Source organism: Apis laboriosa, unplaced genomic scaffold (genome assembly GCF_014066325.1).
Source record: "Apis laboriosa isolate Shangri-la unplaced genomic scaffold, ASM1406632v1 scaffold49_cov149, whole genome shotgun sequence".
Taxonomy (NCBI): Eukaryota; Metazoa; Arthropoda; class Insecta; order Hymenoptera; family Apidae; genus Apis; species Apis laboriosa.
In genome coordinates this window covers 2,396,113-2,418,761 of record NW_025223500.1, presented here as the reverse complement: position 1 = coordinate 2,418,761, position 22,649 = coordinate 2,396,113, and the positions used below count along the sequence as shown (strand labels likewise).

Here is a 22,649-nt window from a genome sequence, read left to right as displayed (position 1 = left end):
TATATATAATCTTTCAAATATATTTTATATATATGTATATAAAAAATAAAGAATACTGTGATACTTTATTAAAGAATAAATTTAATTATATAGATATATATTATGATTCTCTAGTGAATCTATTATGTTGAAGATTATTATGAAGTATCAAGTTTAACTTATCAAAAATTTTTCTATAAATATTAATGCTAGTACTAAATTATTTTTCATTTCAATTTTAAATTAAACAAATTGTTATTTACATTATTTACATTATTTAAATTATTTAAATTGTTATATACAAAATATTTTTATTAATAATAAATTTTCTCTTATTTTAAGAAATAAAAGAAAATAATTATAAATAAAAAAAATTGCAAAAAATCTACTAACGTAAAACCTGTCAAAACATCCATTAATGTGGATTTTCCAGCACCAGATAATCCCATAATCGCTGTGAGTTCGCCGGCTCTGAATTCGCCACTCACATTTTTCAATAGTTCAGTCTTTCCTGAAACAAACATTAATGTAAATATTTTCTAAAATAATATAAATTGTTAAATGATTAAAAATAACACAATATCATTAAAAATTTAAATAATAAATAACTAATAAATAATTTAAATAATAATATATGGATATAAATAATATATTAATAAAAATCTGTAAGATTTTTATGTTAAAATTTTAAACATTTTTAAGATATTATTTATCAACTAATACACATATATTGGACAATTAGTTTTTCAAGTCCAATTTTTTTAATAATCAGAGTTTCAATTTTTATTAAATGAATTGAATGGCTACATAAACAAAGAATAGATAAAACTTAATCTTATTTTTCTATTTTATTATATTACTCACATAAATTATAAGTAAAATGTTCTAACAAGAATAAGAAGAAAAAAAAAAGAAAGAAAAAAGATTTTATTTATAATCTGCTATAACATTTTTTACGAATACCATACATATATTTCATACTTTCACTTTATAATATGTATAGTATACATGCGCGCGCATTTTTTTCATGTTGTTCAAAAATATATATTTGTATTTAATTCTTCCTGTGAATCAATGATATAAAAAGTTAAAATCTATTCAATGCAAATTAATTTGCATATCAATAAAATTAAAAAATAAATTACTTATTTATATAAATTATTAATTATTAATAATAGACAAATGATAATTTATATTTTTTAATATAATTACTTTCTCCTTTTTTCTTATGAAATCTGTACAATATTATATTTTTTAATATTTACAAACATGACCGTTCATGAACACTAATCGTTTTCACTAGAAAGTAAGTAAAATCGACGGAAATGGTTTGAAATAAAAAAAAAGTATAACGGCGAATAGTATGTTATAAGAGTAGTAGAAATATATATATAATTTTCTAATAATATTAATAAATTATTTTTTTAATAAAATGATATATTGATATAGGCTTTATTGTGCTAAAAAACTATAACGAGAACAAAAATGAAAGATGCTCTTTATATCATTAACCGCAATATAATGAAAATCTTATTGAACTTGTCACAGACGAGTTGGCTCTTTCTTGTTCTTTAACTCTTTTCTTGTTCTTTTTAAAGACACCATCAATGATATTTATTATTCTATCATCTTTTGTATCGTTTCTGTTTATTAACTATTTCAGGGTTAATAAACTCATAAGAACGATTGGACGGCACACATGTCGCTCACGTACACATAACATGTAGGAAAGGATTCTGAGTGTGCTTACAATCTATATTTGTACGCTCTGAAATGAATTCTTAAGCATTCAAAGGGAGGAAAAAACTTGTATTACATTTATTTCAACAATTAATTTATAACAATACATTCATTATAAAATATGTTTAAAATATTATTTATATTATTTTGTTTATAAAATATATAATTATTATTTATAAAATATATTATTATTTTTTTATTTCAAAAATATTATATATAAATTATATATATATTTTATATATATATAATATATATATATAATATATATTATATATAAATTATTATATATAAATTATATCTATTTATTAAAATTATTTATTATATGATAAAATAAGGAATTAAATTAAATAATATAATAAATTTTATTATTATTATAAATAATATAATAAATTATATTATTATTTGACATTATTATCATTTTGCTTTTAATTTTTTTCCGTATTCTTCACTATAAGCATTTGTTATTCAAATTGATTGTAATTAATTTTTATATATTATTATAATTGCATTATGTAAATAAAGTTTCGCCTTATATCAGATTATATCATAACTATTTGTTTTTTAAATTTTTTGTTTGTTAATTAGATTAGAGATTGAAATAAAAGATTAATGAATGGAAATTGAATTGAAATTTATTAAAAGTTAAAAATTATTTTTATTTTAACAAATTAATTATGAAATTTAAAAATAGAACTTTTAAAGAAACTTTTTAAAGAAAAACATTAATATCTCATTATAATTTGAATAATATTCATTACAACACTCCTTATGTGTATTTGTAACATTGATAACAATACATATATAAATATATATATATATATATATGTACAAATCACGTGTAATAACGTGTGCTTTACGACTATAGAAATTTCCATAATTATCAACAACTCGAACGAATTGTATAAAATTTAATACAATTCATTCATGTTAACTAAAAGCAATTATTTTTTTTTTAGATTGATGGATACTAAAATTAACCAATTTTAAAAAACTATTATTCCAATACTAAACTAATTATACTTATAAATCCCGTTAAATTATAAAAATTTTATATTATAAATAAACATAATATTGATTTTGTTATAACATACATATGTGCAATTAAATTTTAATATTTTTTATTATTAAATAATTGAAATTATACTTTGAATTAAATAAATGATGACTCCAAATACTATGTTATATATCATATGATAAGAATTTCTATAAATAAGACACTAATTTCTCTTTATATTTAATACAATTTTTCCTTTTTCAATACTGAAAATTTCTTATGAAATTTACTATAAACCTATTTTACGAAAGAAAATTATTTAATTTGATTTTATTTAATTTTTAATAAAAAAACTTACTTCTAGAAAGAATCCATGGTCTCGCGCTATAGGTAATATCCTCAAAGACTAAAAATATTGAGTTATGGATATCCATTAAGTCCTCTAATTTCTTTGTACTGGTCGGTGCAGTATCGGATCTAGACACAACTTGCCTTAGTTGTTGTTGCATCTCGATGAGTACTTTCGTGCCCATTTTCTTCGTCTACGTCTTTCTTGGATACTCACATTCGACGACTTTTCACTATGATGCTTTCTTTTCTTTTCTTAATGGCCGACGCAATTTATCAACACTAAGCACAATAAAACACATATGAGAACACAATAAACAATTCACAAAAAAAAAATTAGACATTATACATTGATATAAAGTTTGGAAAAATTGATTACATTTCGTAATCATCGCAACATCCGTGAGTGTTCATGAAATTTTATACACATAAAGCAACAAGATTCAAATCATTTCATATTTAATCGACAAAATATTACATTCTAATTGCAGTTTTATCGATACTAAATGTCATTATAGATGACTATTGGTATATTACAAACATGTATAGCATAAAAAGCAACAAATAATTAAAAAGTTGTTGGTAACACTTATTGGTATTCTTAATAATTTGAATTGCAAATAACGAAATATATAATATGAATCAGTAATAAAACAATTATTTAATACCATATTTCGATAAAAACAAAAGAAAAAGTTAAAGAAAAATATAAAATGTATAAAAAATTTTAAATAAATACTCTTAAAGATTTAAGATACATTTACATTTTTACAATGTTACGATTAAATTTAGTTGTACTTGTACATAATTTGTGAAAGTTGAGAAGCACTATTATGTTATAATAGTATATATGTATAATAATATATATAATATATATACAATATAATATATATACATAATAATATATAGTATATATTATGTTATAATATATATTTGGCATGTTTTCACATTGCAAAATTTGAAATATAAAGACTTCTTAATCCATATCGCTACACTCACTTTATCAGCTGCTGATGTACTATTAACGCGTCTCTAAGATCAGAGCACAATATACAAAATAAATCAGTTTTTTTTTATAGATCATACGATATATACTGGAAATTCAATACTAATTTTTTGAAATATGACGATATTTAATACTTTTTAATAAAAAAATTCTTACAACAGAAATTTTTTTCATAAAATAAAACAATCAATAAATTATTTTAATAATATGTCAAAAAGCACATATCAATAAAATTATATATCACGCACTTAATTGTTAAAAAAAATAGATAATTAATCCTTGATAGAAACACTTCATCTACTTTTATATTTTATGTCACAATTCTTATATTAATGAATATAACACGTCATGAAATGTATACAAAGAATGTATACAAAGTTTACAACGAGAGGACAACACCATAAAAGTAAAGACGGAGGTCATCAGCAGACACTCCTTGATCGCATACAGAGGCGCGTTGCTGTACTGCTGTATTTCTGTGGCGAACAAAGCTTCATACTTCTCCCTCCCACGCGGTTATTAAACCGCGCACGTTACATGTAGCAAAGTTTAGTTGATAAAATTTGTCTTGTTTCGTTCATTTATTGGTAATATAGATTTCCTTTTTACCGATTTGAATGTATTATTTCATTTGATAAAATATAATTAAATATAAATTAAATATAATTAAAAAATAAATATAATTTTTAAAGAATTTAATTTTTAATATAAAAAAAAAATAAAACTATTTATCATTAAATTCACGAATAATTTATAATCAATTTATAATTTTGTGTATTTATATAAAATTTATATGATTCATTGTTAATTATTTTATCTTTTAGAATTATTTAAAAAATCATATTTATTTTTTAGATAAAAGATTAAATCTAACTTTTAAAATAAAAATTACTGATAACAAATCGAATTTTTTTAAACTCATATCATGGAATACAAAATTTAGAGATTGAAGATTGACATCTCGATATTGGTACTGTTCTAAAAGATTATTCATATTTACAAAGAAAATAATCTCCTTATTAATACAAGATTATAATCTTAAATATGATTAACTTTTATCTTAAAATTAAGTTATTTATATATATATAAATGAAAATGATTAATGTAATAATTTACATACAATAATTAAGAACTGAACTTAAACTTTCAAAAAAAACATGTGATTATGAAGTAAACAATTTACATAAATAAACTTATCTTTAGTTATTTAATGTGTATTCTGAATCACTATATATATGTATATTATCTCTATAATATCGACTAATGTTATCTTGTAGTTATCAAAAAAGAAAATCACTTAGTCTATAAGACAAAAAAAAACTCACTATTACAAATTAAAAATTTATAATTGAATGTAGATATATTTTTTATATTATTATTAAAGTAATGAGCAAAATAATCCAAACTTTAACAAAATTTTTAAAATCAATTAACAAAAAAATAAACACTTTTTTGTACATAATATGAAACATGTTCTGTCCGAGAACAATTTGTGTTTCTATCGAACAGTTGTTTATCAAATGATATCAGTTTATAAAATATCTACCTGTTTAAAAATCAATTTGTGATAAATAACAGGTGTGCAATATAAATCGCAAAAAATATAATGCAACAAATTTGTTGTTTTATTATAAATATTTATATCTATAATATTATTTATATTTATATCTATAAATTTTTTAAATATATTTACCTTTTTAAATCACACATTATCTTGCACTATCAAACTATATTACACTTTCTTTAATTTAATTGCATCAAATAAATCATACTAATTATAAGATTTTAAATGAAAAACATTTTGAAAAAAAGTAAATATATTTTTAAAGAAACACCATATATTACTAGCGATTGAGGTATTGCATACCTCAAATGTTGAACTATAAGTGAAACTTCAATACCACTCTTAGCACGTGTCCTTATTTCGATATAGTGTTGAAAGTTCACTTGTGTCTACGCATATATATTGTGTCTATGTATGTATATTACATCAGTTGATATTAAATTGCAAATCTAATAAATATTTATGTTTATTTATAAACTTGAGATGCATTCAAGTTTCGTATATCAAAAAATTATGCAACATATAATATATTATCTTCACTTCATTATAATTTATTATAATCTTCATTTTTTATTCGTACAAAATAAATTATTATTTCTTCTATTTATCGTAAAAAATAGTTAAAATTAATGTGTTGATAAATTGAAAAAAAAAAAATATATTGTCAAGAGATAATAATGTAAATACATCAATAAATACAATGAATTTAGAATAAATATCAAAAATAAATTTTATAATTATGCTTGTATTATTAATTTTATACTAAAGATAATTTATTCTAATTTTTATATTAAAGATAATTGAAAATAAAATGTTTGATGATAGGAAACTTATAAAAGTTTATTAACAACAATACTTTTTATTTAAATTTTAAGTATATGTAATATAATATAAATTATTGATAATTAAAATGAATAGAATTAAAAATTTATAATTAACAAATCATTAACATATTACTATTATATTTTAATATAATACAATATATAATACAATATATTTTAATATAATATTTGTATTTTTAATAAATTATAAATAATATATAATTATTATAATAATTATAAATTATATATAATAATTATAATTATAAATAAATTTTATTTGATAATTAATTATAAATTATAAATAAATTATATTTTTTGAATATAATTTTTTATTGATATACATTAAATATTGTTATTGATATTTATTTTATCTTTACTTTTTTATCATTTGAGTATATTAGTAGTTATAAATGACATAGGATGGAGTTCTATAGATTGTATATAAAATGATTAATTAATATATATTTAATTAAAAATTACATTTTTATTAATTAGCATCACACAAAAAAATCTAATTATATAAATACTACAATATATAATATGTATTTAAGTTATTACATATATAAAATATAATTGTAACTAATTATATTATAAATATATGTAAAGTCAATTATTTTATATATGCAATAAAATTTTATATACATTACAATTTATTTTCTTCTATTTATATAATTATTAATATCATAAAAAAAAAATTTTCTTTGATAATAATAATATTAATTGATTTTCAATATTTTATACTTTATAATTATATACAGAGCTAGAAACATAAATATTAAAAGCAAATATTTCATTATAAATACATATAATATAAAATTTCTCTAATAACATTGACAAAATTTTACGTACGTGACAAAATGCAAAAATTTAAATTTACCGCTTTCTATTCACACGTTGATGTTCTAGCGTTCTAAACTGAACGCCATCTTTATTGGTTTTATGAGACGCGCGGGGTACAGCGGTAGATGTGTCAAATCGCAAGATCCATCATAATATCTGGATGAACATGGTGTTTATACAGAAAAGATGATTTTTAACGTCCAATTTCGATGTAAGTAATATATCGTGTTTGATAGTGATGTGAAAAATCGTACAATTTCAACACGTTGATTTGTGTCGGTCAATATATCCACCACCACGAGATTTCGTTAACAGCTATCATTTCTACGATGGAAACCCTCTTTAAGAATCAAATACATGATGCAAATCATTAATATTAATAATAATTCTATTTCCTTACGGCATGTCATTTCAGTTTTTAAAACCTATCTCAGAAGCGTAAGAAAGTTTATTTTAAGAAGTATTCCTTGACAATAGATACCATCCATTTTGTTTATGCACCTCCGGCGCGTCTCGACTCAAAAACATTGCACCTCGTTTTCAACTTCTCGTTTTTAAATGTTGTTATTTATGAAAACAAATTTAAATAGAATTATCTTATATTGTTTTGATTATGGTTAAAAGTATTACATCATATTATTTTGTTCGTTTTTTTATCGTATATATATTTTAAATTAATATCGTATGTGTTGTGAATCTAGATGTTTAATTTATTGTTTATATGTCACAATTTTTATGATTTTATTTATCTATATCATAGATATATATTCGAAAATTTGTGAGTAAACTTTTTTAAATAGAATTAATTTTCTAAGTTTTTCTAAATTTTTATGGAATGTTTTAATATTTAATTTATATTTAATCTTAATATTTTGAAGTGTAAATGAATATATTTCAAGTGAATTAACTATTTCTTATGAAGTTCAATTCTTTTTTAGGTATGTAAATTGAGAAAAAAATGGTTAGCAACATTTCACGGGGTACCCCGCGTATTCAGGTCTTTAGACCCACATATGAAGAATTTAAGGATTTTACCAAGTATGTAGAATATATGGAAAGCAAAGGAGCTCATAAAGCTGGCTTAGCAAAAGTAATTCCACCACCTGAATGGATTCCAAGAAAAAAAGGTTATGATTTAGATGATTTAGATCTTACAATCCCCGCACCAATTTGTCAGGTTGTAACTGGCAAACAAGGTCTTTATCAACAAATTAATATACAAAAAAAATCTATGACTGTTAAAGAATATAGCAAATTGGCTAATTCTGAAAGGTATAATACTCCTCGTCACTTTGATTATGAAGACTTAGAGAGAAAATATTGGAAAAATATAACATATGTAGCACCAATATATGGAGCAGATGTATCTGGTTCATTGACTGATCCAGATGTAAAAGAATGGAATATTAATCATTTGGGGACAATACTTGATTATGTGAATAAAGATTATGGTATATCTATTGATGGTGTTAATACAGCTTATTTGTATTTTGGAATGTGGAAAACTACATTTGCATGGCATACAGAAGATATGGATTTATATTCCATAAATTATTTACATTTTGGAGCTCCAAAAACCTGGTATGCTATACCACCAGAACATGGTCGACGATTAGAGAGATTAGCTAGTGGTTTTTTCCCATCAAGTTATCAAAGTTGTCAGGCTTTCCTGCGTCACAAAATGTCTCTTATTTCACCTCAAATATTAAAACAATATTCTATTCCATGTAATAAAGTAAGTTTCAATTATTTATAAATTAAAGATTATATAGAAATAAAAATTATAATTAATATTTTTTTTCTTTTTTAGATAACACAAGAAGCTGGAGAAATTATGATTACTTTTCCTTATGGATATCATGCAGGTTTTAACCATGGATTCAATTGTGCTGAATCCACAAATTTTGCTGCCCCACGATGGGTAGAATATGGTAAAAGAGCTACACAATGTACCTGTAGTAAAGATATGGTTAAAATATCTATGGATACGTTTGTAAAACGGTTTCAGCCAGAAAGGTAAAAAATAATTTTTAGAAAAAGCATTATCAATATATATGGAATAAATAGAATAAATTTAAAATATATTATAGATATGAATTATGGTTACGTGGAGAAGATATTGGTCCTCATCCTGAAGATCCCAAACAAACAGCTGCACCTATGCCTTCTCAAATGGATCTTTTATGTAGTAATAGTCAATTACCACAAAGTTATTTGAATGCTGCTCCAAAAAATAAACGGCACACTATACATAAAAAGAAAAACATAATGGCCACAAATCCTGATGTTGATATGGAAGAATTAGTAAACCGTCCTGATATTCCACCAGATGTTAAAAAAGTATTACAAGATTTAGAATTGGAAGAAGTAGACGATCAGCCAGATGAACAACAATTGGAAGTTTTAGAAGATATATGGCTAAAAGCTGGAGAAATGGGTAAAAATTATATTTTTGTGTTTCAATATGTATATGTAAAATCAAATAATTATAATAATTATAATAATATTATAATTAATAATATATTATATTATATATATATTACAATTTGTCTATAATTTATATTTATAAAATTTAATAAATGATCTTTATAGATGTGAATGAAGCTTCCGTGTTCGATGACGGTTATAATCGCAAAAAAAGTCGAAAACGTAAGAAAAAAAATACTGATAAATCTAAATCTAAAAAAGATTATAATAAAAGTATTAATGAAGATGTTAAAGTGAAGACTGAAATAAAAATGGAGCCAAGTGATAGTTTTAATTTTCTACCTTCAACATTTTCGGAGCAAAGTGCTCAATTAGAAAATAATCTTCAAGGAAGTTCTAATATCATTATATCAAGTAATAATATTATTGAAAATATAAAAATAGAAGAAAGTTCTGATTTTTCAGAAGCTGCAGATAAGCCATTAAAGAAAAAGAAAAAACATTCAAAGTCTGGAGAATCAAAGAAAATGAAATCAAAGAATATAAATAAAACTAAACGAAAACATTTGAACATATCTATTTTCGATACTAATGAGCCTTTGGATGTATCGGATGCTGATGTACAACGGAAATTGATGGCTATGCCAAGTCTTAATTTACACAAAACGCCAACAATTAATAAAGATACAAGTAATCATATAATTTCTTCTGATAATGAAATTAATATGAGTTCCATTAAAGAAAAAAATTTAATAAGTATTGCAAATAATAGTCAAATTGCAAGCTCTATATATAATAATACAAAAGAAATGGAAAAGATTATAGATAATAATGTGAATGAGCGAATAAATTTGTATGCAAAGAGTACAAAAAAACCCAGTATAACTGCAGTAAAACCATCAGTTTCTAAGCAAATTTCATTGAAAAATATTTCTTCAGATCAAGTAAAATCTATTCATAAAATCGATAAAATCGTAGAATCTGAATATACTAACGAAGATACAAATATCAATACACAAGAAACAAAATCAAGCACTCTTACTAGTTGCAAAAGTGTGGGAACAATTATTACTGAAGGAACTATATTCAATTATGCGAAAAAAGATATCATTAAAGCTCCTAGATTGAGCGTTTTAAAATCTGCGTATAATATATCTGCAACTGAAGTATCTTCGAAAGTTGATTCCGTAAAATCTATTGGAGAGGAAAATGATACTCGTATACCATTAAAAAATTTATTAGTTTCACCAAAGACTTGGCCTATTGCCAAACCTCGAGAACCTAAGCTCTCCGGTTCAGGCATTATGTTTCTTAATACAAATTTTCCTAATCCACCGATTTTACAAAAAGAAACATTAAACCAAGAATTAGCAAATGAAACAAAGACTGTGGAGCTGTCAAAACCCTTAACTTCATGTGCAATTCAAATACCACGATTAGAAGGTATCTTTGCGAAAAATACGATCTTAGCTCAACCATTAACACAATCTGTAACATGTGTGAGTGGAATGAAAACAGATGTTAAAACTCTTGGAAAGAGATCTACTACAGATACATCAAAAATGATGGCAACAAAATTTTGGCAACCTTCTACTAGTAATAATAGCTTATTCTTTTTAAAAGATATGAGAGATGAGCAAGCTCATTCTTCGACAACAAGTTTAGACACTCCTGAAACTACTATTTCCTCATCATTAAATTTAACGAGCAATAATACATTCTTTTTAACTACAACTTCTAAATGCAGAAATATTTCGTTAAATACTCAATCACCACTAACGATCGATTTTAATAAAAAATATTTACAGACTTCTACTTCGATTCCGAATACAGCAAGTTCATTTGTAAAGATTATACCGAAATCACAAGATTCATTATTTATGAGAAAAACAATTAATCAGAAAGAAGAAATTTATAATAGGAAACCGTTCAAAAACGGAAGTACAATTGTTAATAAAGTAAAAACTGTATCCACACAAGTGGATACTCCACTGGAAATCATTCAACTCAATAAAAATATAAATATTGCAAATTCAGATACTAGTATACAATATACTACGAATCATTCCATTACAGATTTACAGGATTCCCAGAAAACAATTACTATTTCACACTTACAACAAGAACAGTTTCCAAATGTAATTGCAATCAACAATAAATTACAAAGTCAAAATATACAAAAGAGTTCTGAAACTATATACCACAGTATATCACCATTAAAACAATTAACAAACTCGAGGCGAAAACCAAAAGAGAAATTAAAAAAGGCTACTACCAGGAAAAAAATATCTATAGAGACGAAAATACTCGGAACAACAAATTTAGAAGAATCAAATACAATTATATCTTCTGTAGATCAATCACCTTCTGTGTCTCATCGTATTTCGATGGTACCAGGACATATATCCGACATGTTGTATCCTAGTGTTCCGAATAACGAATTATTAAAAGCATTCAATGATTATTGGAGTGCTCAAATTTCTCATTGTGCGATCTGTGCTCCGTTTACCTCGAGTTGTAATGGACATGGCAGATTAATGCCACCAGACTGGAAGTATTGTAAACCTACTGTTTTACCAGAAAGTTCACCAATATGGGTAAATAATATTTATTTTTATTTAAAATGATAAATTTTCAGAAGAAATTTTATTGAAACATATTTTTTAGGTATCTGCGAATGTATTCGTTGCAAATTCAAAGGAACAAATCGTTGAACCGGAAAATGATAAGCTTTTACGTTGTAGAGAGTGTCACGTCACGGTTCATGCCTCCTGTTATGGAATCACCGTATTACCTACAGATCTACGAAATTGGGCTTGTGATAAGTGCAAGGCTGGTAAAACACAAGTGGTATGTATATAAAATTATTTTTGTATATTTTATTTTTTTTTTTATTTTTAATAAATTTTTTGATTAATTTTTATTATTTTATAATATAGATGTGTTGTTTGTGTCCTATGCGAGGAGGAGCTCTTAAGCGAACTAGCGATAGTAATTGGGCGCACATATTGTGCGCTCTTCTATTACCAGGAGTAACTTTTAAGGATGCCATAAATAAGGATCCTATTAATGTATTAACCATCAAACCAAATAATGTTAAGCAACAGTGTTGTTACTGTGGGCAGAAAGATGGAGCGTGTCTTAATTGTAATCAGTGTAATAATCTATTTCATCCGTCTTGTGGACTTGTTTCTGGTGCTACATTTACAATACCTGTATACAATTCACCAGAACTTCAGGTATTTTAAAAAGGATTTACATAAAATTTAATTATACATTAAATTATATTAAAATTATAACAAAGATTATTATGTAGATAACATGTGATGGGCATGGTGATGGAAAAGAAAAGATACCAACAATTCGACAAGGAGAAATTGTATGGGCAAAACATCGTAATACGCGATATTATAAAGCAAAAGTAGATTCCATTCATGATACTTTATTTTATATGGTTACGTTTAGTGATGATAGTTTTAGCGAAGATTTATATCCATCAGATATTACAGTAAGTATATATATATATATATATATATATATATATAGATGTTTTATTTTCATTTAAAAAATGTGTAAAAATGTTTTCATTATTCTATGTAGAACTATGATCCTGGAAATCCACCGCAACAAGGTGCTGCAGTCGTTGTAAAATGGACAGATGGAAACTTATACAATGGTATCTTTGAAGGTACAAATCACCGAATCATGTATACTGTAAGTATCTTACAATAATGTATTAATATTTTAATATTATTATTATTATTATTGCATTATTTATATGTAAATTAGTTAATTATATAGTTATAGATTTAAAATTTTTAAATTATAATTATATTTTTTAGGTAATTTTCGAGGACGGTTCACAACTCGTATTAAAACGAAATGAGATTTACAGCTTACAAGAAGATATGCCAAAAAGAGTTCGTTCACGTTTGGTGAGTTTAGTGATAAATTAATCTATTTGCGTGAAAAGTTTCTTTAACAGAATTGTGAAGAATAGGATTCTTCTTTATATGATTCACTTTATTTTTTTTTAATGCATTTTTATTATTGATTTATTTATCACGAATTTGTGTTGATTTTTTATTATTTTAAATGATTTCATTAAAGTCTGTTGCGACCGAAATGAAGCACCGGTATCATCTATATGGGACAGAAGATGAATCGGAGGCGCAAAGAAAGGTGAAACCGTCGAAATATTGTGATTAAAAAAAAATTATATACGGTTCGTTGTAAATAATCGATAGAGACAAATAATATTAAATTACTGTACATAATATATACAAATAATTGTATCTAATAATTTGATTTTTTCTAAACTTGTATGCGTTTTAGAATGGACCAAATGAACAGGTTTTTATTTTTTTTCATTTTCATTTCTTATCTTCTTTCTTTTTATTTCGTTCTTTTTTCTTTTGTTTTCTTTGCTTTTTTAATTTTTTAACTTATCGACATTTTTATTGGTATTATATCTCTTTGTTTTAATATACCATTATTTGTTAAACACATGAGCTCATAATGAATATTAGCAAATTAATTTAATGAAAAACAAATTCAGTATAAATGTTACAATGTCTCGACGAGAAAAAAGTATTAAAGAAATTACGGTGTTACAGATTATGTCTCTTTTTTGTGGTTATAATTAAACACGTTTGAATTTTTAACTATTTATCACGTAATTAGAATATAATTCAAATTCAAGATTTTCTATCGTACGAAATGAACGAAGCGTTGTTTTATTCCTTGTATTTACACGCAGTTAGAACAATTTATCAAATCCCACAAATTGTTAAAAACAAAATATTCAACAGATAATAGGATCAAAAAAGAATAGAAATAAAATTTATGCAATATACTTCTGTATATATTTACAGAATGTGAATAAGATATGAGATGTTTTTAAGTAATGAATCCCACATATGTAATTTAAAAGCATTTTTTACTTTGTTCTATGAATAAGCGTCTAAAATGAACTCTTTAGAAATTTACATTGCGTATTTCTCAATAAAAATCATGTTAAATCATAATACGTTATCAAAAACGTATAAATAAACCACTTTTAAAAGGGTTCAGTAGTTGTATATTTCATAATTTTTCTTAAATTTTCATTTTGTATTCTATAACATATATATAAGTAAAAATTTATATAAAAATGTACAATTATCATAATGAAAAGTTTAGCAAATTATACTAAAATTTTAGTAAAATATATTTCATATAATTTACTATGATGATCATACTGTTTCATGTAAAATTTTTACATGATGTTTATAAATATATATATATATATATATTTCACCAAAATCTATAACGTGTTTTTATTAATTATTTAAATATTTAATAAAGTGAAAATATAACTATTTGCAAATTTATTTTTAAAGTTAATTAAATTTTAATTATGAAATTTCATTGCATCTCAATCTCTGACAACTATTGATCCCTTTAATGTGGAGAGTTATAAATCCTTTTTCGTTTTTTTTTTTTGTTTTTTNTTTTTTTTTTTTTTTTTTTTGTTTTCTAAGAATAAGAATTGCTAATAAATTATAGTACTCAAGTATGTGTTCATTATAAAGTCGTTAAATGAAAATTTTTTAAACAAAAATATGTGTATTATCATGTGTGTATTAGACATCTAAATTTAATTCTTTACTAGTATCAAAACTAGATTAATATTTTCGCGCCATTTCAATATGGTCACTTATAAAAATATGTTTCTAATTCTATATATCGTTCATTTCTTTTGTTTCATTTATTTCTATTCGTAATTAAGTATAACATAGTGAACACAATACAGCGTTTATTAAACATTTATATATATATATATATATATATATATATATATATATATATATATTTATATGTATATTTAATTTAAAAAAAATTAATAATTTGAGTTAGTTTATATGATCTCTTGATATTTGTTTCTTACAAATTTTATTTAATCCTAAAAACAAAGATATGTACGTGCGTGCGCGTGAAATGAGCTTTAGTTGTAACTTAATTTTATGTAATTTATGCGAAAAAAATTATTTTCTTCCCCGGCCACTTTATAATAATTATTCACTGAAATAGGTTGGGGGAACTGTGTTAGCATTATATCTGTATATGATATTAATGAAAGAAAAAATTAATAATGTATCCGAATGTAGAAACAAATTGGATACAAAATATAATAAAAACTGAACATGTAAAATAGTTATTTTTCTTTTAAATTACCATTATTATAAATATAGAATACGAGTTCAATTAGATTTTTATTTACTTCTTTTTTTTATGTTAATTTTATATTTAATTAAAAAATCTAATTTAATATATTTAATAGTGTAATTTGTAATAATTTGTAACAGTTAATTTTAAAATAAATATTCATTAATCAATTTAGTAAATCAGTTTGGATAAAATTTATTTATTTTGATTAGAAATTTTATTTCATAATATTTATTTAATATTAGATAATGTAATGACTTATCTCTCTATAAGCAAAATGATTTTTCTACAATTAATATATAATAGAAAATAATATAATAATATAATAATATAATAGAAAATTGAAATAATGCAAAATATAATTTAAACTTTCAATTTTCAAAATTTTTCAAAAATATAAAGATAAAAATTATTAATATATTGTTTAACTAGTTTTTTAAATTATCAAAAAAGATTTTTATAAGACAATCCTAAAAATATCTTAGATAATTCTAATTTTTTAATTTATATAAAATTATATTAATGAATATTAATTATTTAAAATTATGAAAATATTTAAAAAATATATCACAGTGAATAATTATATCCATTATATTAAAAATAAAGAAACATGATTTTTTTTCAAATTAATTTAACAATTTTGTATTGTTTGTATTGTTGTTTTATAAAAAAATAAGTGAAATTTTTTTTAAATTATTGCCTATTTACTGATCACATTTGTAATAAATATAAAAATATAAATAATTTTTTAATATTAAATAATAATATTTATAACAAAACTTTTTACAATAGAACTTTAATATATTTATTCCAATATCAGTTCCAAATTGATCAGTAATCAAATTGATAATCAATTTATGATTAATTTTTTAAATTGATGACATTACAACTATGCAATGATGAATTTTATTAGATAATAATATTGTAATCTATAAAAATATGATAAGAAAATAAGTTTCTTTTTAATTATTGTATATGTACATTTCATATATTTATATAATAATTAAATATACATCAAATATCACGAATATTTTAAAGCTTTCGTGACTCATTTCTTATAAAAATTTCTAATGTATAAAATACATTTGATTAAAAAATATATATAATAAGTTAATCAATGCAATAATTACAAAGTAACATGTAATTGTAAAAGAATGCAGTAATTACAAAGTAACATGTTATAATAAGTTTAAATTAGAAATTCTATATGTTATTTAATACAATTAAGTTTATATATTGCAATCACAAATTAAAAATATGTGCATAATGTTTCCAACATTAACTTCAACAAAAACCTTTCCATGATTCATAAGTACAATATAAGAATTTAATTTATCAAGATTCAATAAAGAATTTTATAAAATTCTAAATTTTTTTATTAAGGTAAACATAAATAAAAATAAAAATTCTATCAATCCATATCTATGAGTTCCAAAGGAACTTTTTTTAGCACCATTGTCACGGTAAGTAAGCTATAATTGCTAAGCAATAGTGGATCATCAAAATTAGGAATAATCTTTATCTTCTATTAAGTTTACACCAGAGAGCACTAGCAGTTAACAAATGCATTAATACGCCAATACCAAGTATTAAAATAAGATTGTTTGCAACACTTGTATCAGCAATTTCCATCTCTTTGAGAAATTGTGTTGGTTTTTTATAATGACAATAGAAATCGTCACATTTCAAGTCCATTCGGTCAAAACCATAGACAGTGTGTAAAAGGCTGTGAAAACTGGCACGAAAGTATGATATATAAAACATCCATCGAAACATTTGCGGCGTATCTATGTAACGAATACAAAATCCGAATACAGAAAATAGCACTGCAATTATGGGTCCTGCAAATACTGCGATCTAAAAAGAAAAAAAAATTAAATTATAATTTTCTATTTGAACAAAGTTAATATTTTTTTGATAAATATTATTATAGTATATTATTAGTATCATAATATAATATAAATAAAATATTTTTATTAAATATTAAGTGACAAAAATATACAAATTACATTGTTTTTTTTTCGTACTAATAATTATCCAATAAAATAATTTTCAATACTTATCAATTTGAAAGAATTATTGCAATTAAATATGTAGAATATATTTATATAATTAATTAATAAAATTATAAATTTTTTTATTTAGATTTTGTAATTTATATGCTTGTCTATTATAGATCATTATTAATTAAAAAAATAAAATATAATAAATGAATTATTTACTAAAACACAAAATATATAATAATAATATTTATTTACTAAAACACAGAATATATAATATATTCTCTGAAAAATCGATAGTATTTTAATTTATGCGCATTTACATTTGCGCAATAATCTACAATAACATACGTTATATTGAAAAAATTAATATTTTATTTTTCATGAATTATTTATATAGAACATATAGAATATTTTATATTACTATTATAATTACATATTCTTTTTTCATATATTTCATAATTACATATTCTAAAATCATGATAAATTTAAAAAATATACGTACATTAACTGGTGTAGTCGCACCAATAAAAAAACCCCATGCTTGAGCTGTTAAACTAGCAGCTATACTGACAACCATAAATGAAATTATACGAGGAGTTTCTACAGGTTGTCCTGTTAACCAATAACTTACAACCAAATAGGTTGCTGCACAAGATGCCTGGAAAGGTATTTCCACTAGTAGCATACTAATATAATATGGTGCTAACCGATACCACCGGTTGAAATGCTCTCTTGTTAATATCCGCATTTCTAATGGAACTAGAAATATTTAAATTTTTTTAATTATTTATCGTATTTTTATTTTTTTATATATAAATATTAAATATAAATATTAAATATAAAATTAAAAGTTAATAAAAAAATAAATAAAAAAATTTTCTATTAACATTTAAACAGAATTTTGTGCTTGCAATTTTAATTTTACTCATTATACATAAAATATATTATACATATATATGTACATATATATTTTTCTCTTTTTAAACTAAGAAAATTATATTATATATTAGTATAGTACAAATTATGAAACAAAATAATTTCAAAATCGTTATGTTATTAAATATTTGTTTCCATTTTTATAAAGTAGTAACATATAAAATATATAAAACGAAATTTACAGCGAATTTTTTTTTAAACATTTTCTGAAAGAAAAAAAAAATTGACTAAAGCAATAATAACTATATATGGAAATAATTTAGATAAATTATAAGAATGATGAATTATTAATATCTTTTATAAAAAAAGAAATGTATGATAAAATAAACAGCAACGCTTCAATAAACAAGAAAAATGCATTTAGCTTACGGGAGTGAATGTCTACTAGAGATACTGTTAACTCTTCTTTGTATTATTATTCAGTTTGAAATACAATTACATACCAAGTTCCTTGACCTACATTTTCTACCATTAATGGTGCAAAATGATAATAATATAAAGGAAGATTAAATCATTGTTTGTTGTAAAGTTGTAAAATTAATATTCTATTTTTTTTTTGATACAATGCAATTTTTTTACAACTAAAATATTAATAAATAAAATATTGAATAAATTTAAAAACATCAATTTAAAAAAACAAAAAAAAATTAATATAAAAAATTTTTTTATATTATATATAATATAACTACTGATTATTAAAGAGAATTAAAATTAAATGAAGTATATAAAATAATAAAAAAGAAAATATGGAGGAACAACTCTCGAGAAAGTGAATCGTAATTTAGAGGAGAAAGTTTTTAGTTCTTAGTTCGTGTAATATCCATTATATACTCGATGATACCTATTATATATCAATGTATTTTAATATATTATTATAGAAAGTTATATATTAAAAACAATTAATATATTTTATATATTATAATATTATAATACAATATTAAATGAATAAATAATTAAATAAATAAATACTTACAGGCAAGTGTGACAGCCATTTTACCCGTATATACAATAAGTAACAACGACCCGTAGAGATAAACATAATTAGCAAGTACACCATTGGCTCTATAACCACTTCCCATGTACAGATAACCAAAGATTATTCCAATTAACAAATGACATAATAGACGTACTACTAGTAATGTATAATCCCTTTTAAGACAAAGTAATTGTCTTTTGTAAAGTAAATAACATTGAGCAATGAATCCCGCTGATCGAGATGCTTCTTTTATGCTTTCTATATTGATAAAAAATCGTAATAATAACATATTAAATATTTTTTATAAAATTAAATGAATTATAAAGCTAGAATGAATTTCAATGTTTTTTAATTTTTATATTATAATTAATATAATATTAATAATAGTTATAGTCGAAAGTAGATATAATAAAACTTTAGAAATTTCATAGATACGTACAGTTATATTAAGAGAAATCTAAAAAGATAAATGAATAAGAAAACATTGCAATTACCGTCTAACTGTGGTTTCATCGTATAAATAATAGTCTTGTCATTCTTGCACATCGTATCCATGGCAGCCGCTAATTTGTCCACGGTAATATTATAATCACCGATTGCAACTTCTAAAACTGTAATAACAAACATAAAAAAAAAGATTATATTGTAATTTAATTAACACTATAAAATTTTAAATAAGTTAAATTATTTGTTCAATGTCATTAAAATATCTCTTTCTATATTATAAATAATATTATCAAAAGTTATGTGATACTGCGTAAAAGAGTATAATTTAGATGACAAAAGAAATATAAAATAATATTTTTTTATAAATGTTTATATGGTATTACGAAATTGATAATACAAAATCGTAAAAAAATAAATTTATATGAAATATAAATCGAAAAGTAGAGTGATATTTTTTCATATGAAACTTTATTTTCAAATATTTTCAAATTGATATTGAAAATTTATCAAAATATAAATGTAAACTTGACTATATTATAGATTAGTTTTTTTTTGTATATATATATATATATATATATATATATATATATATATATATATAAACTTTATTAATATCATTATTATTATTTGCAAATCAAATTTTCAGTTTTTATTGTTCTATTAATATTGCGATATACATATAGTATCTGAAAAACAAAATAATCAAGAAACAATTTTTATTTTAGATTATTATGTCTAAAATAAAAAAATAAGATATTTTATTAACTAATTTAGGATTTTCTTTTGTATATTATAAAATTTGATTTTATTCACATTTCTTGTGATTGATCGAAAATAACTATCATATTGACAAAACATAAAAAAATCTAAAATGTTTTAATTTTAATAATTTGTAATTACTTCTTTTGTTCTTTGAATCATTATTCTATCAAAATATTGACGAATAATATAATAATTAATCATAATCACATTACCAATGCATTTAGCGGGACAATTGTATAAATATATTTTTTTATTGTATATTATGTCAAAGATTGAAAATTTGATTTAGAAATAATAGCAATATAATAATAGTCATGATATTGATAAAATTCATACATGTAAAAAAGCAACAAAAATTAATCTATAAAGTTAAATACATGCAAATATACGAATTTTGAATTATTTAGAAATGAAATTCAATAAGAAAAAAATTTTATTCTATTTTCAATTTATTTTTTTTATGTAGATTCATCTTTATTGATTTGCATCATCAATTCGATAACAACTATATAATTATGTTTCTAACAATTTAATAATTATATATTTCTTTTTTCTATATACATAATAATTTTAAAATAATGTACTTAATAATAGCACTAATATCAATGGTTAAAAAAAATACTTTAAATTTAATAAACATTTTAAAAAAATACTTTATCATTTAATTTGAATAGTATATAGATTTCAATTAGCATGAAAATTAAATAAATACAATATCAATCTACATACGAAAGTCAGCAGGATTATGATAAGGTGGACAATTAATTCCAATCGAGGACATATGAGGTAATAAAGATTTTACTGGGCCTTTATATATACAATATCCATCAGCAACCGCATAAATAGCATCAAACATTTCTAAGAGCAATGCACTCGGTTGGTGTATCGTGCATATTACTGTACGCCTTTCTATATTAGCGAGACGTTTCAATAGTGCGATGCACTGACTACATGAGGATGAATCCAAACCTAAAATAAAAAAAAAAATTAAAAAGAATTCAAAAGATCATTTTTATTATATTAAGTCTATAAAAGAATTTTTATGTCTCTTTTAATATTGATGTAAAAGACGATAAAAATTTCAAAAAGATTATAAAAATTAAAAAAAAAGAAAAAGTTTAATAATTTGAACATAATATAATTGAACATTCTGAGTATAACAACGAGAACAATTCCAGAAAGTATAATTGTAGTTTAATATATATTACTGGCAGTGATGCAGCAAAACACAAATTAGTCATTGTGAACGTTATATGATATTTATGTATTATCTTTATGTAATCTTGACAATAAAAATATTGAAGAAAAAAATTTGTTTTATTTTTATCTGTATACTGTATTAAAAAAATATTATTAGCTGAATAAGTTTTTTTATTTTCTTATTTTTAATCTTCTACTTAATATTTCTAATATATTTTACAATTTTTTAATATATACATAATTTTACTATTTTTAATGTTAATAGGAACAATTAACATATAATAATAAAAAAAATTAAAATAAAATGATTGGGATTAAAATAAAATGGGAATTGTGCATCATGAATTGCTATTGTAAAGCATTTGTATCATATTAACTAGGGGCCTTGACGAAATATTC

At 22.2% G+C, this 22,649-nt stretch overlaps 3 protein-coding genes across 6 annotated transcripts in view; 1 reads left to right on the top strand and 2 right to left on the bottom strand.

The window, feature by feature from the left end:
* The window catches only part of LOC122716895 (ATP-binding cassette sub-family G member 4-like), a 12,113-nt gene extending 6,196 nt beyond the window's left edge, over positions 1–5,917 (bottom strand). The window contains exons 1-3 of one of the 3 annotated variants that reach the window (XM_043940386.1): positions 5,761–5,917; positions 3,072–3,343; positions 373–490 (exon numbers count right to left, since the gene is read on the bottom strand). In XM_043940386.1, coding sequence (XP_043796321.1) covers positions 373–490; positions 3,072–3,246 — 293 coding nt within the window. In that variant the 5' untranslated portion in view covers positions 3,247–3,343; positions 5,761–5,917. Of the gene's footprint in view, positions 1–372; positions 491–3,071; positions 3,344–4,060; positions 4,296–4,315; positions 4,716–5,760 lie in introns of those variants that run through there. The other 2 variants (XM_043940387.1, XM_043940385.1) reach the window with 2 other exon arrangements.
* A 1,401-nt stretch (positions 5,918–7,318) lies between these two features.
* LOC122716894 lies at positions 7,319–14,862 on the top strand. 2 transcript variants are annotated; one of them, XM_043940382.1, is made up of 11 exons: positions 7,319–7,503; positions 8,231–9,027; positions 9,103–9,308; positions 9,383–9,729; positions 9,885–12,316; positions 12,387–12,569; positions 12,659–12,958; positions 13,036–13,227; positions 13,320–13,433; positions 13,562–13,654; positions 13,830–14,862. In XM_043940382.1, the coding sequence occupies exons 2-11, from the start codon at positions 8,251–8,253 to the stop codon at positions 13,926–13,928; spliced, it is 4,743 nt and encodes a 1,580-aa protein (XP_043796317.1). In that variant the 5' UTR covers positions 7,319–7,503; positions 8,231–8,250; the 3' UTR covers positions 13,929–14,862. The 2 variants fall into 2 exon arrangements, with proteins under 2 accessions (XP_043796317.1, XP_043796318.1); XM_043940383.1 differs by lacking the exons at positions 13,036–13,227; positions 13,320–13,433; positions 13,562–13,654; positions 13,830–14,862 and having other exon boundaries at positions 12,464–12,569; positions 12,659–12,799.
* Positions 14,863–17,118: 2,256 nt separating this feature from the next.
* LOC122716896 (ATP-binding cassette sub-family G member 1) overlaps positions 17,119–22,649 on the bottom strand; it is a 30,141-nt gene continuing 24,610 nt past the window's right edge. The window contains exons 6-10 of the mRNA XM_043940388.1: positions 21,780–22,019; positions 20,336–20,452; positions 19,839–20,099; positions 18,432–18,688; positions 17,119–17,783 (exon numbers count right to left, since the gene is read on the bottom strand). Coding sequence (XP_043796323.1) covers positions 17,445–17,783; positions 18,432–18,688; positions 19,839–20,099; positions 20,336–20,452; positions 21,780–22,019 — 1,214 coding nt within the window. The 3' untranslated portion in view covers positions 17,119–17,444. The remainder of the gene's footprint in view (positions 17,784–18,431; positions 18,689–19,838; positions 20,100–20,335; positions 20,453–21,779; positions 22,020–22,649) is intronic.

Excerpts from the sequence above, each read along its gene's own strand:
- LOC122716894 (XM_043940382.1), top strand. The coding sequence starts at position 8,251 with ATGGTTAGCAACATTTCACGGGGTACCCCGCGTATTCAGGTCTTTAGA. Across the intron at positions 12,317-12,386 it reads CAGAAAGTTCACCAATATGG|GTATCTGCGAATGTATTCGT; the intron begins GTAAATAATATT and ends CATATTTTTTAG. Across the intron at positions 13,434-13,561 it reads ATCACCGAATCATGTATACT|GTAATTTTCGAGGACGGTTC; the intron begins GTAAGTATCTTA and ends TATATTTTTTAG.